Source organism: Macrobrachium rosenbergii, chromosome 48 (assembly GCF_040412425.1).
Source record: "Macrobrachium rosenbergii isolate ZJJX-2024 chromosome 48, ASM4041242v1, whole genome shotgun sequence".
NCBI classification, from domain to species: domain Eukaryota; kingdom Metazoa; phylum Arthropoda; class Malacostraca; order Decapoda; family Palaemonidae; genus Macrobrachium; species Macrobrachium rosenbergii.
The window spans coordinates 11,053,407-11,075,868 of NC_089788.1; the positions used below are offsets into that span (position 1 = coordinate 11,053,407).

General features: G+C 36.9%; 1 protein-coding gene across 5 annotated transcripts in view; it reads right to left on the minus strand.

The window, feature by feature from the left end:
- LOC136831254 (prostatic acid phosphatase-like) overlaps positions 1 to 22,241 on the minus strand; it is a 46,566-nt gene extending 24,325 nt beyond the window's left edge. Inside the window, exons 1-8 of one of the 5 annotated variants that reach the window (XM_067091324.1) lie at positions 22,059 to 22,240; positions 11,410 to 11,508; positions 8,781 to 9,020; positions 8,217 to 8,402; positions 5,187 to 5,307; positions 4,730 to 4,935; positions 892 to 1,081; positions 317 to 351 (exon numbers count right to left, since the gene is read on the minus strand). In XM_067091324.1, the coding sequence (XP_066947425.1) occupies positions 332 to 351; positions 892 to 1,081; positions 4,730 to 4,935; positions 5,187 to 5,307; positions 8,217 to 8,402; positions 8,781 to 9,020; positions 11,410 to 11,508; positions 22,059 to 22,181 (1,185 nt within the window). In that variant the 5' untranslated portion in view covers positions 22,182 to 22,240 and the 3' untranslated portion in view covers positions 317 to 331. Of the gene's footprint in view, positions 1 to 316; positions 352 to 891; positions 1,082 to 4,729; positions 4,936 to 5,186; positions 5,308 to 8,216; positions 8,403 to 8,780; positions 9,021 to 11,409; positions 11,509 to 22,042 lie in introns of those variants that run through there. The other 4 variants (XR_010850811.1, XM_067091323.1, XM_067091322.1 and 1 more) reach the window with 4 other exon arrangements.
- Between the last annotated feature and the right edge of the window lie 221 nt (positions 22,242 to 22,462).

Genomic DNA, 22,462 nt, shown 5'->3' on the forward strand with positions numbered 1-22,462 from the left:
TAAATAATGCCCTGTAAACCATGATATACAGTATTTCTATATTCAAATTAAATAATAGGCAAAATGACACTCCAAGACTATAGGTTGCAATTCAGGAAAAGAAAACCTTTAACAGTGCATTTGAGAACTATGGATGAGGTATATACATACAAGGGGTAAATTATTATATTTTGCTTTTCAAAAATTAAATGAGTAGAAATCTGACAGTTATCTAATGAAGGATTTTTATCATAAAGCTAGACAGTTAAAAATCAAAGAACGAACTATTTTGTAATATGGCTCTCGTGTAAAATTAGGTAAATGGAGGAGAAAAATTACCACACCCAAACCCTTATAACGAATCACTGGATTCTGATGTCACAGTTGTGGACGCAAGCCGAAGAATGGAGATCAAGTGAAAAACAATAAACTTTCATTAGCTAGTATGGCCATGCATCCCACAGTACAGTTAAAATTTTTCATGATTGTTACCTAACTGCAGACAAATATTAGGAAAAGTTGTGGAGCCAGTATCTCTAACCCAGAGGCACATTTGCAAACATTTCAGAAGTTAAGATGACAAATATACTAGCATAACCTCTATTATATAGATGTGAAACAATAATCCCTGTTCATTAGACTTCACACTACCATATACACACATATCAAAACTGTAAGTATAATTTTATGCAACAAAGGACTGAAGAGTATTAACAGTTGTCCACTGAATAAGCACACTATCTTGGAAGAGACCATACAAATTAATTGACTCAAGAAGAACCACAGAAAAATGAACACTAAAACCTACATTAAAATCTCAAATCCTCTTCACAAGAATAAACAAATGCATCAAAGTAGTAAATCTACAAAGAAAAGGAAATTCTGCTGGTTTCCAAGAAAATAAACACTCACCTGCTACAGTAGCAGCGTTTATGTGAAAATCATAGGGCCCATCATGGCTCTTGCATTCTTCCACCCAGTCATCTGGTACAACTTTACTTGTAATTTCCAACCACTTATCTAGAGGACACTTAGTTTCACATCCAGGTAACGTAAGAGCAAAAGGTGGGTCCACTATTTTGGTGTCATTGCGGAAGAACATCTGTCAAGATTCAATATTGCAAAATCTTTATAAGACTACTGTACCAAACATTTTTAAGAACTATCAAAGCTCTTAAATACCAGAAATTATCATGTGAACACATGCTCTGAATGTTAAAGAGATGATGTAAGAATGTAAAAGCCAGATGTTGATCCTATCAAAATTTTAATCAAAAATTGTTCAACTTCTCAACATACACAAATAAAAGCAACAATATGTTTGGATTTGTGTACTTTTTGCAAACAAATGCCTTTTTTTTATACAAATCAATTACTTGTAGTGCCCATTTCATTTGTTCTCAAATTTTCCCTGACAAAAGTTTCTCAAAGAACAACTACTACATATGGTATGCGAATACTGAGTACTGTGCAAGCAAGGCAGGTCCCTCGGATCTTGGCTGTCAAATCAGCCTCACTGGTTTTTAAACCTTTCACAGTGACAAGGGAAGGGAAGAGAAGAAATTTGTACAAGTCAATGGGTTTCTATGAAAAAAACATTAACAAAAAATTACATTTGTTTCACAGTTAACCAAATACTTAATAGTGTCTGAATCTCAGTTTAAGTGAGGTGAAATCAAATTGTCAAATCCCCGGACTATTTACTGGGAACAGTAGGATCCGCTTAGAACTTGGGATGATTTATGCGTATGTCCTACTACTCGATATTCAACATGTAAAGGAGCTGTGACTAACAGACAACCATGAGTATTAAAGTAACTTATAAGATAATTGTAAAAAATATCAAACGTTCATAGCAAGCCATAAAGACTGTTACAGAGCAACAGCAGAAAAGACTACCACTGGCATCTCCACAAACTCATCAGTACAGTGCAATGCCATATAAGTTACATGCAAATTAGAAGATAAAGATCTTATCTATGGAGAATAGCCTTAAACAGATAACTTAACCATTCATCACATTATTCACCATGACTGAACTACTTCAAAATCTTGTATCTAGCTACTTGATCACAGACTTGTTCCACAGCCAGAAAAAATCTCAACATAAATTCCCTGGAATTTGACTCTGAAAGTAAAGACATAAGCCCTGACTAGGGAGTTTCTTAGTGTTTGGAAAAAGACTGACTAATGAAACAGTGAAGGCCACAGCACACCTGCCTGCTTCCTGACTTCTGGGTTACCTTGAGCAAGTTCATAGCTAAGGTGGAGGCCTACAGTACTTCAGCCTACAAAGTGACTGACTTGCTTGACTAAGTATGCACGTCACAGACTTGCTGTGCAAGTGTGATGTCACAAGAAAGACTGTCTTCAGAGAACAGGTAATGAAGCTAGTTCCAGTAGATCATATTACTTAGTGAGATTTTCAAGAACACCACATCCTTCAGCTGAAGGTAAAGGAGGTGGCCTATGTCAGAGGAACAGTAGTACTGCCTGGATTAAAGCATCTCCAACTGCACCAGCCACGCAAAGAATTTCATTAGTACATCAAGAGGAAAGTGTTTACTTTCTACATAGCAAAACTATAGGTCTGGCTATTTCCTCTGCAAAACCTTCAGCATTTAGAGTTGTTGGATGACCTCTAAGCACTAGATATAGGGTCTCCATATTATAAGAAACATGTTTTATAGTTTGATTGATACTAAAATTTTTTCCAGCTGGGAACTCCCTGGGGATGTCCTAAAACCATTCCAGCCTTAACAAAGGAGCTAAGCAGTCCCAAAAATATCCCTGGCTTCTATGAACAATTAAAAACACAAACCCTGATTATCATAAAATGAAGGAAAGTGTAAAATTCCCAGTTGTCCCAAGGATGTACAAGTGCCCAAATTCTAGGCAGCCATATCCATGGGGCTTAAGCAATAATTTGCAGGTAGGCACTGAGACTAAAAGGTACATCATGAATTGTCCCACAGTTGGAACATCTAGAGAAATGTTTGGATGTACTGACCACTGTGAAGAGAGAACTCATTTCCTTCATCTTAAATTATCCATGACCACAGATTTTTCTTGGTGTGAATCTTGGTATAACTTCAACTCAACTTTCTTCTATTCAAAGGAGCATGAGGTATCAAAGGTAGTACTACTCTTACGTTCAGCGTTTTGTGACACCAAAAGCTATCTCCTTATGACATCTGAGCTGGAAACAAAGTGGCTGTCTTAATAAGCGGTAGTTGTACGAGACCTAATAGCTGTAATATCTGGGAAATCTGGAACTGGCTGCTCAAGACTAATTCCATGAGGAGACTAAGTAGCCTATCAAGGCTTTCCACAAATTAGCAACGAAATTTTGACTATAATGAAATACCTGAATCAAGAATAAAATCTTTGAAACTTATCTGTTGGACACACTAGAGTGAAATAATTGAAGAAAAATCTTTGCAAGTGTCAGTACCTCTGGGCTCAATAGTATCAGAATTCACTCTTCTCAGAACCCATGAGAGTCATAATCCATTCTTCTCAGGACCCGCTGCCTTTGAATTCTGTGTGTACAGCACTGCTGGTACCAGGACTTGGGGAAGGGAAAACAAACCTAATCAGAGCACTCTACGACGTAACAACTTCCCACCAAGATGAAGCAAAAGTACCTCCAAGACTCTGGTGAGTAGCAACATGAAAACATGTATCCTGAGGATAACAGATGCTGGAATATTTTACTTCTGAAAGAAACTAGGTTAGAGATTCTATCCTGAATGAAAGCTGGCCTTGACTGATGATGTGGCACCATCCTCCAGCCATCTTATTGACTACAAAAATGGTTAACCTTGGGGCCATACTTCACTTTCTTTCTTGCACCTTATCCAGCATCAATCTTACAGTGATGCCCCACTGCTTGATACCTCTCAGTGTTCACCCCTAGAAGGATGAGGAGATACTAGTCATTAGAGGTCAAAAGACACTACTGTCATTACCAAGCAATTCTTAGAGGCAAGCACACCTGCTAACTGTGAATCAAGAGTTCTTTGATATATTCTCCTACCTGGCTGAAAACTGCTAAATTCTTACATAACAGCCTTCACTGCTCATAGGCAATCTTATTTACTATATATGCAAGAATAATGATGACATATATGTATTGAAGACAAAAGCAAGGAAAGAAGTCAATCTCTTGGTTTTGGATATCTCCAAGCATCTCCCACCTTCCACATATAAGATGCCATTCTTGAAGAAAATTAATTTAACAAAAAATTACCAGACATTCTTTTCTTCATGAAAAAGGATAGTTACTTCCATATTCACTGCCACTACCACCTGACAGTCAAAAACAGCTGAACCTCACCATTAAAAATGTAGAAAATGACAATGAAGATAAGGCTTGGGAATGTATAAACAGAGTGACATATAATGAACAAGGGCAGTTTAATGGGCAAGACCCAATGGCTCTGCCATGTTGATGCAGTACTTGCCTACAGGTACAAGGAATTTGCCTGGGACCATTTTGCTGTCAAACAATTTGAGCACCTATGCAATAGGTTTGTAGTGGAATAAATAGCCTTTCTTAACTCAAAATAATTTTACTACATCATGTTATAAAACCCAAAATCCTTTTCTTATCTCTCTGACTTCCAGATTTCTAAGATTAACATTCTCAAGTTAAAAATAAATACTTATAAAATTTGAAGTTACCGAGCACAACATGAATTGGTTTTACAAAAATTCCACTCCCACTAATCCCCCTTTGGTCACATACCTGAACAAAATGATCACCATCATCTTTATGAAGCTCAATAAGCACTGTGGCTGCGTAAGGTGGCGCTATGTTGTTAAAAACTCCAAGCCCTAACATAAGAGTTGCCAAAGTAGTATCATGAGCAGAGTAAACATACATTTTCTGCTTCTCTAATTTACCATCTGCTTTTTCCCTCATGTGATTTCCAAGTTCCTTTATTATTGGACCTAGAACAAATGTTAGGCAAATTAAATCATTGGAAATTTTCATAACACTCATATTACCTCAAGTGCTTAGTTTAGCAAAGCTAGCAAATACATTTAATTTGATATTGAACCAAAAAGGCCCAGAAAATCTGTCAAAATTCTAGAAATCTTTCATAATTGGACATAAGTAAACCTACTATAAAATTAATATGCAAGCATCATTAAAAACAATGAACCTTAGCAACTTTAGCAATAAATTACTTGCTACACACCAGCTCTAAGTCGTTTTAGTTCTTCTGACAGGGCTACAATCTCAAAGCTAAAATCTGACAAAAGTTTCATGTGCTCCATAACACCACTGGTCCATTCAGGAAGTGATAAATTGTAGAGAGCCTGTAAAATCACAAAAAAGGTCATGACACTGTTAAAATAAAGAATTAGGGCACAATATTGAAGAAAAAATATTTTAGAAACAAAATATGAAGCAATGGCATTCTGATATCATCATCACTAATTTTCATGAAAGCATTAAGAATTAGCAAATATTGATATGAAACAAGCCTATGGGCAATTAACTTGCAAAGCAAGCTTCTAAGGAAAAAGACGTCCACATGAGAAAGCAAAACGGGATTAGAAACAAACAAAAGACAACGAAAAAATATGTATATAAACAGTTGTATGTCAGAAAAATAATTCTAACTCCAATATTTAGTAAACTCTTGAGCAAATTTCATACCATACCTATATAATCTCACTTACGATACTGAAATAAAGGAAACAAAATTCTACTAATAAAAAACCTGAAAAAAAGGAGTGTTATACATTTTTCTCAAGACTAATCTGTTTCCTAATCAGGACTGGCTCAAGAACTACTGAAAAAGACAACAGTTACTGCCAAATTCACACTCCAAATAATCAAGGACAAATTTCCTATATACATTAGGTTCACTGGCAGCATGTTAAACTCCATACAAACTGTGCCATTCACCACTATCATGCCAGCACATACACAAACACACACAAAAAGATATCTTGGATATCAAGGCCTTTCCATTCAAATACTTTTACCATACCACCTATCCAACATTCCTGAGTTTTGCTTTCCATCCAGACGTCTTCAAATTATTCATCCTCATCATCAACCTATGAACTTCCATTCTTTAAACAAGACCAAACCAACTCAAGGCATAATACTGCAATCATTCACCTAAGCTGAACTTTTTATGACTTCTATATCCACATTTCTCACCTTCCATTCCTTCTTACATCGCAAAGACTTCATGGTATTTTTCAACAGCTTCAAAATTTTTCTTCACTCATGCTCTACAGCCACACTATTTCCATACAGGAGAGTAGTCTCGACAGCCCTTTCATCATTCTAACTTGGTCATTCATAGAAACTTCTTTTTCACACATGCTGCATACATCCAGTTTTACCTATTCTGTGACTTGCCTCTTTCTCATCCTACTACCATCTATTCTGTGACTTGCCTCTTCGCTCATCCTACTATCATCTATCAAAAATATCTATAAATCAACTACTTCCCTTCTTCCACTGTCTACTTGAACATTTATGGCTTAACGTTCCTGGTTCACAGTTCCCACATATATCTTATTCTTGCCCACATTCAGTTCTAATTTCCACCTCTCACATGCAGTTTCAAATGCTTTCACTTGCCGGCAGTTTCTCATTGCTCTTTCCCATCAACACTATCATCTCCAATGCATACTCCATTCATGACCAATTTCCTTTTGCCAAAACTTTGCACCTAAATCTCCCAATTTTACTTCAACTTCCAACTATCCATTCATAATTTGTAAGGCCATGGAGATATACCACATCTTTGTTTCAGTTAGTTCCACTTTACACTAAACCTGTCATTCCCTCTTCTGCATATTCTAACATTTTGCTGCTCTCAAATATCATTCTCTTCACCACCACTTTCTCAGCATCCTTTACAGTTCATCTCCAACAAGTACATCAAAAGCCTTCTCTAGGCTTATGTAAAACACAAGCAAATGTTTCCCTTTCCACTCATATTTCCTACACAACTGATTTACAATAAAGTGTGGATCCACAGATACACCTTAACCTATCAATGCTTGTTCTAGTTACCTATCTATATCATCTTAACCATTAAGCAAATAAACAATCATTCCTCTCATCCATTTTTTCAAAAGGTTTTCCTAGTCTAGATTTGCCTTTATCACACTTTCACATCCATACTGCAGCTGTCCTGTCCTCTTGACCCTTAAGGGACGGGCTAATTATATATCATGCACACCCCCAGAATGGGCAAACTTTAAGGTTGGCCAGTTTACGAAAACACATCAATGGAAAGCAGAAGATGTGCAACTGCACATGGTATAAGAAAAAAAAAATTATAAAAAATTCTCAAAATTACTCTAAAATATTCCACTCATATTCCTTTGAAACCTTCCCTTCATCCAAACAACTTCAACACCCTGGTCTGATAATCAATTACACTTGCCATAGCACAACATCTCACTTGCAATCCATTATCTCATGAAGCCTTTCCATTCTTCCTCTTCATTGCCTTCCTGTTTCCAATCTACAGTTAACACTTTAAGTCTTGCAGCATTCAGATTTGCCACTCTTTTATCCTCAAGATTCAATATATCTTACAACTGTATACATTGCAGAAACACAGGACTGAATTCTCTCTATACAGCATTTCTACTACAGCACTTTTTATTCCAAAATCCATTTTATCATCATCCATCAATCTTTTCTTCTGCAATTACTTCCTTGAAGACCACCTTTTCCTCTCCAAAAGTATTTACTCTTATCTACTTTTTCCCCTCACTTTGCCCTTGAATACCTTATTAACTCTTATATCTACTCCTACACTGATTGATTATGAAATTTAGGTCTTGAGGACCAAGCGCCAGAACCCATCAGGATTATTCAGCGCCATCTACTCCTACAAGATCATCTCTTTTATCCTAGGGAAACTTTAAACATTTTCTTTTGACTAACACTTTCATTTAATTATCCTGACACTCACTGTCTTGTTTACTCTTCCAACCTTCCTACTGATCCAGTTACTACTTTCATTGTCTATCTCTTAATCCAATTTTTACACATCTTTTATGCCTGTCCCACTTCAGTTTTATCAAATTCATTTTCTGAATTTTAATGACAGCCCAAACTCCACATTGTTCCTTAAACAACAAAGATATTAGAAGTGACGGTAAAGAATTACTTTACAGGGGTGCAACAACATTATGTGCTGTAATGTAATCTGCCAAACAAAAACTTAAGGTAAAAGGATATTTACCTCAATACGAAGTGTGTCATACAGGTAGTCAACATCTAATATAGTTGTAATATTATTGCCAGATTTTTCGGAAAGATATTCAAATAACTTTTGGCTATCATCCGTGACATTCTTCACTATTGGTAAGTTTTCCTGCAATCCAAGTTCTTCTTGAATCCTCGGGCAACTCTGGTCAACAGAAAGCAACTGCAAAACAAAATATTATGAATGAGAGAGAGAGAGAGAGAGAGAGAGAGAGAGAGAGAGAGAGAGAGAGAGAGAGAGAGAGAGAGAGAGAAACACTACTATTAACCCTTGACTGTGACTTTAGTAGAATACCAAATATAAATACAAAAGAAAAATTTGTCATATCAAGCAAGAACAACAAAACCCAAACATCATCTGCAATGGGCCACCAAACTATAACAGTGCTCTTCTACTTAGTAAATACAGTACAGTATTCAACAAACTAGCACAAAATCTCGATCTACTAATTTTAGGATATAACTCACCCTGACAAACACCATTTACTCATTTATTTTTATGTAAAAAGTTGACCCCCCCACACACAAACACAGTGCTTACATCGTCATTTGACAAAGGTGCAGTATGAATTGGAGTTGGCATCCAAGCTAACTTTCCATTAAAACGGTCAGGATCATTAGGAAAATAGAACGCTGCCAGGTTACAAGCAGCCGACATCAGTGTCCGATCAACATCAGTACTTCGGACATAAATCTCCTCTGGATCCCACTTCTTGCTTACAAAACCGTCATACCTCTTGCGAAGCCATTTCCCTAATGCGTACTGCATCGCTTTCCCTTTCTGAAACATTGCACAAATTCACATATCTGTATTAATTATGATGTCAAATTTTGCAATGCACACATTGCTAGAACACAATTTGATGCAAGTTGCTTGAGAATTTTATAGAATATATTGTTGCACATCACATTTCTCGTGTGTGAGAGAGAGAGAGAGAGAGAGTTGATCAACAGAAGAAAGATTGCATTACGTAAATATCAAAAGACAGTAACTTAAGGAAATCAATCCTACACAAAGATAAGGAACTGGTGAACTTGATGATTCTTTGCTTCTTGACACGATGAAATTTGGGACCACTGTACAGTATACAGTTTATGTTCATGATTCTAATAAAAAATTAAATTTCCTTGCTAGCCTCTTAGGACAAATTGTGACCCATGGCAGCTCACAACCAGACTCCCAAGTCTGTTGCAAGTTTCCATAGCTTTGAAATGCAAACCATACCTTCTACAGTATTAAATAACAGGCACCCATATAAACTGTGACCAGAACCAGCAATGACTAACTTCAATCATCAAAAGATCCACAATGTACGAAGTGAATTACTTTCTGAAAAATGCTTTGACATTTGCACTATCATAAATTTCTAATTCAAACTCACAAACATAAGGCTAAGCTATATGGATGCCATCTGAAGAACAATAATAATAATAAGGCTAATAATATGGCAGGGGAACTAGTGGAGAGCCACACATACAACCAAGGTGTATTTATTCAAACAATCAAGATACAAAACTTTTTTAAATAATTTGTATTTTTTCCAAGTATACAAACTATAGCCTTTTGCTTAGGAGTACAGTATTCCCAAAGCAGGCTGGAAACAGACACTGAAACATGGTAATAGGGTGGTTAATTGATGGCAGGAGGGGTGGTTGATGTGGGATTATAATCAAAAGAAAAATGCAAAATACTTTTAAAATTTCATATTTGTTTGTACGGGAATAAAAACAATCACCTTCCATGTAGGAGATTTGCTTCTGAAATGAGATATTAGTCTCAACAATTGACAGGCAAAGTTGAATCTCCAACAGGATATAACACATTCCTAGCCAGGCGAATAAGTTGAAGGATAATAACTCATGCAGCTTCCCATAAAAAATGGTACACCGTACAGGGTACCGGTATAATGCCTTCACAGATCCCCTAGTTTAAAGGGAGAGCAGAGGTGGTTGCACCTTTTGAGCCCAGCCTCTAAGAAAGGAAGTTCTGCTGTGTTACTCAACTGCACAGTGGCCGGTTCAAACACATGCTGGGGCAATTTCTGACCTGCAGATCAGACTGTCAACATGTTCCAAAACACTATGAGTAACAGGAAATCAAAGAAGTCAAAACGACCACTTCACCTCTGGAGTGAGCAGGTTCACTCAACTGACATGATCAAGTACAATGACAATGCAGCGGTTGTTCCACAAAGATCACAGCACTCACGAATGAGTCCAGTAATCTCTATAAAGTACTGCCCGAGCTTGTACTGTTAGTGTTTTTAAAGAGAAGAACCCCCAATCCCATCAGATCCCATGCAACACAAGTTGGATCCTCCTCCAGAGGAGACACACCAGATGCATCAGCCTGCCATGATGACTGAAGTAAGGAATGGCTGAACCTACTCGCACCAACCACCAAACCACAAACCGAGGTTGACCCCTGAACAGTGAACATGCTATGAATTGTGTTAACCAACCCAGAAACTTCCTTACGATCAGACAAGGCTAAAGCAAGCTCTAACCCCCCTAGGGTGGATGTCTCACCCAGGGTCAGAGAGCATCATTGTCAACCTTCAGACTAAGGACATACAAACACAAAGACCACCTGACCTCCTTGAGAAAGATGTTCTGAAACAATCGCTTCCTACAAGAGGAAGAAGGGGCAGAGGAGGAGGATGAGCTCAATGAGAAGGATGAAGAAGATGCATTCTTACAATGCTTCACCTTAATCCCATCCAGTGTCTTAATGTCCCAAAATAGCAGAGGATGAGGTCAAGGCAGGACGATAAAGATCCTGAGTACCACTGAAAGAGAAGCTACAACAGGAATGACCTCCTTAGCAAGAACAGTAGCAAACTCCTTCACTAAGGCCAAGCTGCCAAAAAAACAGAGGAAGGGGGATCTTTAGGAATGCCCAGAGAAGGCCACATCATCTTCTGGCACTCAAAGGAATCTGCTGAACCTGGAGCAGTAAGCAAAGCTGAGGTAGATGGTGCTTAATTCCAAAGGAATAACTATAAGTCTGTAATGCATTTTCTCAATTTTATTGTTAGTTGTGAACTTTAAGCTCCCTATTATAAACTACTGTAATAATAAAATTAAAAGTTAAGACACTTAACTAGAGAACAAAAATCAAAGCAAAAGACATACCATAATACATATTAACAGTAGGGTACAGGACTTACCTTTGTTAGCTGGGCTAAGCCATCAGGCCATATTGATGGATCTTGATGAGGATCATTTGGGTATAATTCAATTGGAGCACGATCTCCATGACGGTACATCTGGAAAAGATTTCCACTTTAAACTGTTGCAAAAGAATAATTCTTGCCAGATTAACTGCAATATACAAAGAAAAAGAGAAATTTTAAAGCAATAAACAAATGAAACTGACTGATACCATCAATGAAATGGTTTTCTCATCACTGTCAGTGACACTGACAGCAAACTGTGAAGCTCATTTAAATAATCTTTACATGTTCATGACTGACTTGGCAATCATAAGCTTGAGAAATCTGCAGTAAGTTTTACAATGAACTGGATATCCGAGTTACTGCTTGTCACAGAGAAGCAAAGCAGTCTTTAACAGGGATGGATTTAAACACATGAAGGTATGTATGTCCTAAGGTGTTCTCAGACTACCACCAAAAGTGTTTTATGACCCACAACATTGTTTCTAACATTTCCTCCACAATATGGAAGCAACCATTGAAATGGTGCTAGGCTGTTGGTCAATCCGGGTTGTAGGGAGTAACAGAAATTCCTCCTCCTCATCATGGCCATTGCAAGTTAGTATGGATTACTGTACTTGTATTTTACTGCAGTGTTCCAGTGATAATAGGGTGCCTACTGTTAAGAAAATATTGACACTTTCTCCACCAGAAGCAAACTACTGACAGATAAGAGTTTCAAATTTCAACAAAATATTTTCTTATAACCTTAAAAGATTAAAATAAATCTTCATAATAAAATTCCAATCAGTTGATATGGCAAAATACTATAACAACATTATTCTACCAGCAAATACCCAAATAAAATAATTTTTAAAAATCAAGATATAATAAAAATATTATTGCATTTTGGCTCATTTTTTGGTCATCAATCCCCAAAAGTATGTTCGTTATCCTGACTTGAATGGTATCAAAAGTCCAAAGTCAATGAATAACTAACATGGTAAAAACACAGAATATTTGCAGACTATTGTAGGCAGTCTGCCTGGATACTGGAAGGACTTTACAGTCGGCCCCCGGTATTTGCAGGGGATGCGTACCACTAATCCTTGCAAATAGCTCAAATCTGCGAATATTTAAAACCCCTCTAAAGAGGCTTATAACGGCCTATTTTAATGGTTCAAAACACCAAAAAACCCTCTAAAAATGCTTATACCTGAATATTTTAATAGTTTTATCACAAAAAGTGCATTCAGTCACAAAAATGACATGAAAATGCAGTAATTTGTGAATATTTCTCTATGAAAAATACCGCGAATAGGCGAATAATGTGCATACTGTATATGTTCTGTAAGGGCGTCAAATCGCCTCTCCTTTCTTGCGTTTCATTCTTCATACGTACATTAATCACGTCATATATGTTACTTGTTGATATTTCAGATCCTTTATGTATCTCATTGTATGAATCATTGTATGGCCTGTCCGCTGATTTATATACCGCCTTTTATATGTTCTGTACCGAATTCTATATGTCTTTTTATGCGTTAACAAACACAACCTCTGTACGGACGCAGCGGGGGCCCTCAGGTCACCCGCTACCTTTCCGTCCACTTTCTGTATTATAAACACCTGTCGAGAATAATAAAGGATCAGTCTTTCACTTCTGACATTTCTTGAACCTCACAGTTCCACAGAGAAATCCGCAAATAGGTGAAGCCACGAATCCAGAACCACGAGCAGGCGGGGGTCCACTGTATAAACAGATCCAAAATCAATATCCTACAGACATTATGGATGACCATAATTAAACCATTCACCGACTTATGCTCAGAAATAAGGTTTTCCCACCATATGAACTACAGTCATTTTAAATGACTAAGTTTTACAAAAATACAAAACTTACAAAACCTTCCCTACGTGACAAGCTCACTACACTAAGAAATAATTAACCTCCCACACAAATCTGAAAACCTTAAATACTGCAGATACAAAACAAAGGACGGTTTAGTTTTTAATTTACCATCACACCCATTCCATCCAGTGACCTTAGCCCTTCAATTCCACATAATCCTAGACATCTGGCAAGGACTCTCAAACTTAAGCTACACTATCCTACTGTGGTCTCATTCACCACCCTCAATCCCATGATTTGTTACCTGTAATCTAATGAATTATCTCCACCAATGCAAGTTAATCATTATATGTTTAAAAATTTACAAGTCCTTGGATTTCATTCTATTTGAACCAAGACATGATATTACTGGAGCTGTGGTATCAAGAGGAAAGAGAAAAAAATAATCTGAGATCTTAGATTGGGTGGCTTGGACATGTGGTGAGAAAGATGAACATTTTGTCAAAAAAGGTAGTAGATAAGAAAGTAGAAGGACATATCTGTCAAGATAAAAAAAATCATGGAAGAGGAAATAAATGACTAAATGAAGACCTCAAACTTACCAAAGCTCAAGCAAAAAGCACACATGACACACAAGTGTGGAAAGAACTCATTTCATGTGTCTAACCCTTACAAGTGAAGAGCTAACAGAAATCAAAGTTTATAAAGATGATGATTTCAACAGCTGTTCCTAATGTAGGGTGTGGGCTAACGTTAATACCTGGCTGTAAACCATGTTCCAATACAACATCAGATTTGACATCAATTATGGAGCCTGAGCACGGTTCGGAGGGAAAGACCATTCTATAATTCACACTGACACTGAACATATGTGCCTGAGTACACCGAGGACAAGCACATCTGATACTGGCAGTGCGTTTGGAATACACCACCTCACCTTCTCCTCAATTTGTCTCTTCCATGTACAGGAATTGAAAAGACACGCTTGATGCTGTTGCAAGGTGGCATGCACTCCTGACCTCCTAAAATCATTAATACAAAATGAGGGTTGATCGTCACTGGCGGCATACACTAGCACACATTTATTTGCGCCCAGGACATTTGCTGGTCACTCTCTAAGGAAGGACACATAAGTATCAGCAATCTAACATAAGCACAATGAGCACAATCCGCAAACAAACCAAAAACTCAAACAAGGAAATGCTCAAGTAAGCTCAAACAACAGCCAAGACGAGAAAGATAATCAAGTACACAAACGCAGCAAGACAGCTGCAAGGAAACAGAACTACTTACCGAGTGGGAGGGTCCCTAATCCTCATTCATCTGCTCCTAGTCAGCTAACTTGCTACCAAGCTTCAACAACCAGGACAGCACTCACCAAAGAGAATTATTATGAGAACAACTTAAACCTCCCATGACCAAAACTCACACTAAGGCACTTTAAAAATCACTATAAAGATATGCAGTTTTGCAAGTATTTTCCAAAAAAATGTGACGCAAACCAGTTAATCAGCAAATGCAAGTTTTTAATGAAATTAACACTATTAGCCTATACTGTATACGTGTATTTTTAAAAAATCTTGTGTAACTGTTACATGTATTCAAATTATATTTATTGTGTGTATTTCTGGATCTGTTAGTTAGTTATAAATGATTTGTTTAATCAGACCTCTGAACTCTTTTAGGGTTCTTCTCGGGCTGGAAAAAGAAGGGGGGAAAGAATACATAAAAAATTAAGTAATTAAATAAATAAATAATAAAAAAGGGGAAAAAAATCAAAATAAAATTTTAAAAAATCGAGGGAAAAAAAAAAAAGGTAAAGAAAGGGAGGGAAAAAAAAGGGGGAGATTATATTTTATCAATTTAATTTTGTTTAAGAAGAGAATGGTATTATTAATTGAAAAGTTATTACCTTCAGCTAGAATATCCTTTATTGATTTATTTTGTAAATTTTAAGTACTTCTTTCATGTTGCCATCTGGGACAGTCAATCAAGATATGTTTGATTGTTATTGGGCTGTTACATCTTTCACAAGTTATTGGATTTGTGTGTGGAGTTGACATCAGGTGACCATGTGTGAGTCTGAAATGTCCTATTCTGAGTCTTGTTAAAATTACTTCATTAATTCTTTGCTTTTCGGTAGAAGAATGCCACTTTTTAACTTCGTTCTTAATTTGTTTTAGTTTGTTTTGAGGGGGTATATTTGTCCAATCATTTTGCCAATCCCTATAAATTAAAAGTTTAACTGATGCTAACCAGTCTGATATGGGAGCTTTTATAGTAGTTGGGGGGATTGTGCAAGCCAATTTAGCAGCTTTATCTGCTTTCTCATTACCCTCAATGCCTACATGGGCTGGATCTAACAAATTTGTTTGTAATTAACTGATGAATTTCCCGTTGGATATTTTGAACAAGGTGATTATTTGATTTAAATGATCCTATTGCTTCAATTGCACTTCTTGAGTCGCTCAATACGAGTGCTGAAGGAATTCCTTTTTTGATATAATCTGGAGAGCCAATTGTATGGCTGTTAATTCAGCTGTAAATACTGATGATATTAGAGGAAGCCCCATTTAGATAGTTTCATCACTTGAATAGGCTGATGAGCCCACTCCAGCTTCATGTTTGGATCCATCTGTATAGATTATGAAGGGATTACCCTTCTGTCTTATGTTCCATGTTATGTTGATGGTACATTTCTGTGTTGAACATATATTTCTTTGAAAGATATGATAAATATGTGCATATTTTTGCCCTTTTTAGTGTTCATGGTGTGATCCGATTTATTTCTTGGGTAAATTTGGGTATCATGTTACGTAAATTCAATAGACGATTAGTTTTTTTAGTAAATGAGTTTTGATTTGGGTTATTATTTGTATTTTGATTGAGAAATTTATTTGATACAGATGTGCCTGCTTGAAGGGATAAACCTCTTCTTAAAGTAATTAGATCTCTGTAATATTTTAGAGGCAGTTGGCCTGCTTCTGCTAGGATAGAGACAGTTATGGCTGTATAGTATGTTTATCTACTTCAAAAATTCCACTCTACACAGGCTTGAAGTGACAGTGTTACAAGAAAGTATTCTCCATTACTTTTCAGCAGGTAAGGGGACCATGTGGTTCTTCAATTTTAATTTTATAATGTTAATCTTATAGGCTATGGATATGGTACATGTTCTATGGACCAAGCACACAGGTCTCTATGAAGGACTGGAATTTCTAAGGGCAAATATTTTCTTTTAGGTCCCTCCAACACAAAAATCAAACATTCATAAAATACTGTAAAACAGTAAATGGGTAACTGTAATTACGATTGCACTGTGAATGTTCACACATAATAAAAAAATGTACAGTAAAACCCCAGTCCTCGACCATACTAGAACTTGACATAATCGGATTTCGACGCAAAATGTTGAGTAAATTTTGCGTCGGAGCTTGAACAACAAACTGGAATCCGACCCGATGAATCATATGATATTTGTAGAAAAAAGAGTTTCGGGCGGCTGCCGCTAGTTGGGGCTGTTGATGGCGTTCTTCCCACGCATATTTTAAAGCATTTAAAGCCCACATACACTGCCGCTGCTGTTGTTTGGAGAAGTACACACTTGTACAGGTATATCATCATTTTTTTGGCTTTCTGCACTGAATTTTCATCCAATCATGGGTCCCAATGTGTTAGGGTATCATAATATTTACTGATAAAGATGCTTTACAGTGATTTTACACTATTCCAGTAGACTGTATGAAATTTACCATAAATACTGAACGTAAACAACGTTTATATACTTAGTACCACGATACACCACCAGGGTGGCGCTGTGGTTTGTTTAAATCTGTTCATGCCACAAGCTGCCGAGTGCCGACGTAATTTAGGAAATTTTTCTTAATTTTATGATAACAGACATACAGTAATTTGGCTTATAAATACTGTATTATTAATTTACTGTAATAATCAGGCATGGTATTCAATGTTATCATCATTAACAACAGTTTTCGTGTGTACCCGTTACAGTACATTCTGGTGGTGCCTATAGGCTACCTAGCCTAGCCTATGGCGCTCGGTCTACCATCGGTAATACGGCCGCATTGGTCATAGGCCAATTTTTTTGATACAGTATGCATTTAAAAATGTAAAAAGTGCTTCTGATACGGTAATTTATTCAGCTCTGAACTTATTTAATTGTAATTTGTGTAATGTTTTGTATAAAAAGGCAAGGTTGGGAAAATGACTGGTAGTCAGGAATGGATTAATACATTTCAGTTATTTCTTATGGGAGAAACTGATTCAGAATTCGACTAAATCGAATCTCGACGCTTCTTCTGGAACAGATTAGCGTCGACGACCAGGGCTCTACTGTAGTTTGATAACATCAAATCCTACAAGTTCCTCAAAAATTACACAGGCTCCCGGTCTGACTTCAGAACTGTGGCTATTCCTGCAACCAGGCACAAACAACAGTACTATGTTCATCAACCTAGTATAGTAATACAAAGCTATGAATATCTGACGTCATTTGCATCTGAGATTCTCATGCTCGCAATGGGTGTCATCCATAAAATTTCTTTAGCTAATTTCAGCTAGTCATTTTGACTTTTGCTGTATTAAACTTCATAGTAACATACTAATTAGCAGTAGCACTATGCTAACAAAAATGCTGCTGCACCTCAAAGCAGTAAGTTTTGGGACCCACTTGAGACATAATGAGGTTAATTTTCCTATTCCAACCAGCTATAGTCTCCCTAGAGTACTTGGTCAAAAGGGGGCCCTCCAATTGCTTTGCAGCATTGACATATCTCCGTTTCTAAGTTACTCGTGGATTGTGGACACCCTTTCCTTCCTAAGACCTTGACCTGTTATAATATTCTTTGTTATTTCCTGGTTTTGTTTCTCTTGTACACAACTGAGTTTCACGCTAACTCTTCTTTTAGAAACGTTATTATCATAAATGAAGATACATGATCATAAATTAAATGAAATTTAAATATTAGCTATCACCAGGTAACTCTCTCCCACCTTTAAATGTCAATTCATAATTTTGGACTGCTGTGCTTTTTCACATCACTTCCAGTAATTATTGGCTTCTTTTAGTCAGTACAGTTTTTCTTTCGTTTCTCTGGTTTTTTTTCTTGCATCTCACGTCTCTCTCTCTCTCTCTCTCTCTCTCTCTCTCTCTCTCTCTCTCTCTCTCTCTCTCTCTCTCTCTCAGTTTTGCTATGCTTTCTTATTTTATTATTTGAAGTTACACTGGTCTACCTTTAGGAATTATGAAGGTAAGAATTATAAAGGGCTCATTAATTTATTCATTTGTTTGAGGGCTCGCCCGGCTGATGCTTTGTTTTGGGGAATATCCATTGTTCCTCGTGTTGACCTAGAGGTCCTTTGAAGGAATGGGTTAATCCAAGGTTACTGACCCAAAACTATAACTGTTTCTTCCTCACCATCGCCTTAGGGTAAGCGCAGATATGGCAGAACGTGAGGAAAGTGATGTCACATTGTCTAAATTAATAAAGTATTTTCATATTCTATTTCTAACAATATTATTATCACATAAAACTGCCCTCAGTTATGAGATGTGTTTCTTAAATAAAGCCTTTTTTATTAAAGAACTGAAAGGGAGTCTTCAGTTGCCTATTTGCACAATGAGGAAAGTACATTTGGCATCGCTCTCTCACCCTCCCAATACCCTCCTTTGACCAAGCATGCTGGGAAGACTATAGATGCAATAAGTACACAACTACCCATAGGCCTAGACAAACAAACATAATATATTGTAGATGGCTCTGGTAGCCTAAGCTATAAGAAACAAAGACCCAGTTTCAAAAATGGCAGAAGTATAATGGTTGCCAGTGCAAATAGCAAAATCTATACAAGCCTAAACAAAGACCCAGCAATAGGACTAGTCAGATCATAATCTAAATGCACTGATCCACACTGGTTGCACACAGACAGACCTACGTATGTCAACCTATAATTTTAACAAGATATGATAACACACCTATCCTAACATAAGATCTATTCTATGGCTCATGATAAGATGGCTTGATAAATATCCTATAATATGGTAAGCTTCCTTATAAACTAAGAAACTTTTAGGTCTGGACTAGGCCTAACTACACTGGGTTAAGCTAGACCTAGGATAAGCTGCTTAGGCTACCAGTTGCTACCTATTTACCTTAGGAATTCTAGACTAGCCAAACCTAACTCAACCATCTCTACTGCTTACCCTAGGCTATGGCATAACCATGAATGTCCTGAGCCCTGGGAAAGGTGAATGGCATCAGGTAAGGATAGGTCTAACCAAGGCCTAGGATTCCCACATCACTAATAGTAAAATGTGAAAGTACAGTCTTTTACCACATATTTCATTCCAGTTGTATCAAGTAAAAAATAAGATAGAAAAATCTCACAAAATAGCAAGAAATTGCACCAAAAAAACCATATTTCAGCAGGGATATATCCAATCCTAACCTTTTCTGTGCTAAGATAGTGGATCTTATCTTGACCTGGGGGAGGGGAAGGCCAACTTAGCCTTACCCTAAGCAGTGTAAATCACGCAGATATGGATATGTGAAGAAGGCTTGCACCAACTATACTCATGGGTTCCTGCTTGCTTAAAAACAGATGAAAGACATATTTCAACAGGGCTGCATCCCAACCCAATCTTTTATTAACTTATCCTAGCCTTGAGCACCAAACTTTAATGTGCAGGGGGAGGAAGGGTGCTTTCAGCCCCAGTGAGAGCAAAGCATACTACAGGCACCCCCTCTGGATCAGTACAAAGACACCAGCTGCTTGGGATGAGCATAAAAACAAAAAAACAAAAAATGTAGTAAATATCATAAACACAAACAAAAGATATAGACATTAAAAAGTAGTAAAATATTCTGGTCAGCAACTGGCAGAAACCAGGCTGCGGCAGGCTAGTCTTCAGTTTTACCCTAGCCCCTTGCACAAGCCAGTGACATCATGCACAACAAAGCAATGTGTACTGTATAACTACTCGTCAGCATTCCCAGATAGCCATAAATCCATCCCACCATTGCAATTGTGGGAAATTACCCACACAACAATCTCTTCATAATATTTTGTGTATTAACATACTTCCATATGATATATTTCTTACTGTACGGCTATTAGTATCATTGAAAATTACTGATTTGGTTTTTAATGTGAACTTCCCTCTGTCAGGTGACCAACACACGAGAACTATGTTATTTGTATTTGTTATTCTTGTGAAATCATAATGTATCTCCATGTTCATGAGTTTTGTAGAAATATGTACATCTTTATTGCATGAGAATAAGGGTAAAGGAACCACATCTACTCTAGAATGACCTTCTTACATTATTTTGTTTGATGCTTCTGTCATGCTGGTGATATCATTTCTGTATTCTGTGATGCTGGTTTTATCATTTCTGTATTAAGTAGTGAAGAAGCTAAAAGGAAGAGTTGGAGGGGAGTTTTGTGGTGTGTTTATGAAAAAGATGCTTGCATCTGCATGAGAGTTGAGTGATCCCTGGCAGTTATCATTTTGCATCTTTCTGACATGTCTGAGAATGTGTGCGCACATAATTGCGTGTACTACATGGTCATGACATCACCCAAATTTGTACTGTAACACACCACCATTTAGTTCGCTACATTCAACGAATATATTGACATTCCAGATGTTATATTTTTAACTCCTTTTTGTTAACAAACTTGAGAATTATCTTAAAGTTTTTATGTTAACATGAACTTTGTAAGTCAGTTCTGTATTCACAGTAATTGTATAACTTGTCTCCTTTCCCCAATAATCCTTGAATGCAGAACGGAACGAACAGCTTCCTGGCTCATTTTTTTTCAGAGTTGATTTTTTATTTGGTGTCATTTAGAAAACGTACAGGAAGCGTGGTGTTGTGTTGTTGTTATTTAAGGCCTTTAGCAGTTTTTGACCAAGTAACAAAATTAAGCATACATCTTTGGATAGTAGGCTAATAGGCTAACTTCTGAAAGTAATAACAGGTAAATCTGAAGACGACTACTGCAGCCTAGGGTATTATTTTACTTATGGACATTAATTGCTTTCAACATAAAACATAAGTTTTTCTGTTGTATTACGATGTGATTTGAATGATTTTGAGGTTTATTTCCATCACAAATGAATACTTATCCTTCCCCGGTAAATGTATTCATTTGTGATGGAAATAAACCTCAAATTCATTCAAATCACATCATAATACAACAGAAAAACCTATATTTTACGTTGAAAGCAATGTCCATTAGTAAAATAATACCCAGCCTAGTTCCAGCCAGTCACCAACTGGAATATTTACCACCTTTTATTTATGATGTTGTGTATGTCTTCTGTTTATGTTTATGATATTTACAGTCTTCTATCCATGTTTTTACGTTCATCCCTTGGGTGCTGGTACTTAATCAAACCAGAGTGGCAAGGTAGTAGTATTAAGTTTTACCTAACAGGCTAACATACCCTAGGGTAAGACAAACTTTTCATAAGTGATAAATAATTTGCAGTAAACTAATTAAATTTAACACCCACGAATAGCCTAGCCTGGACTATCATCGCAAGCTGCAGCTATCCTGCGGTTGACATTATCTGCGAAATGTTGGACTGGCCCAGTTTTGATCAGCAAATTAAGTATGCCTTGCCTATATGGACTGGCACCAATTACCTGCCAAATTAACTAAATTAACAGTGAACTATTAATAGACCATATTGCAAGACCTGTCCCTCTTCCGAGCGAAGGACAAGGAAAGCGGTGTCCTACACTTTACAGGACGACTTTTCCTTACATAATCGTTATCTCACCAGTTGTACTAATTCCAAAGTTCCATTGTACTCGGCACCAACTGCTGCTGGACGGATAAACGCAATGACACACAAACACAGGCAGAAGTTAATCTCTATACAGAAGGAACGAGACGGGAACATCTTGGTCAACCGACATTTGAGGGAATACCAAACCTGCTGAGACCAAAATGTAAACACTGCAAAGCCTTCGAGAGCTCGTGGAGATTATCGTACGCTTGACAACCGCAATTAGGTCCAGTGTCAAGGAAATTTTAAGAAAACTTTGCAAGAATTTTCTTATCGTTATAATTTTACTTCTTTGTACAATCTCCTCAAAACATTTACAAAATAGTCAAGAAAATGTATCCCAATTACTATTTTATTTTTAAGTTTTCCTTCGTCAAGAAGTAATTATCGTACAC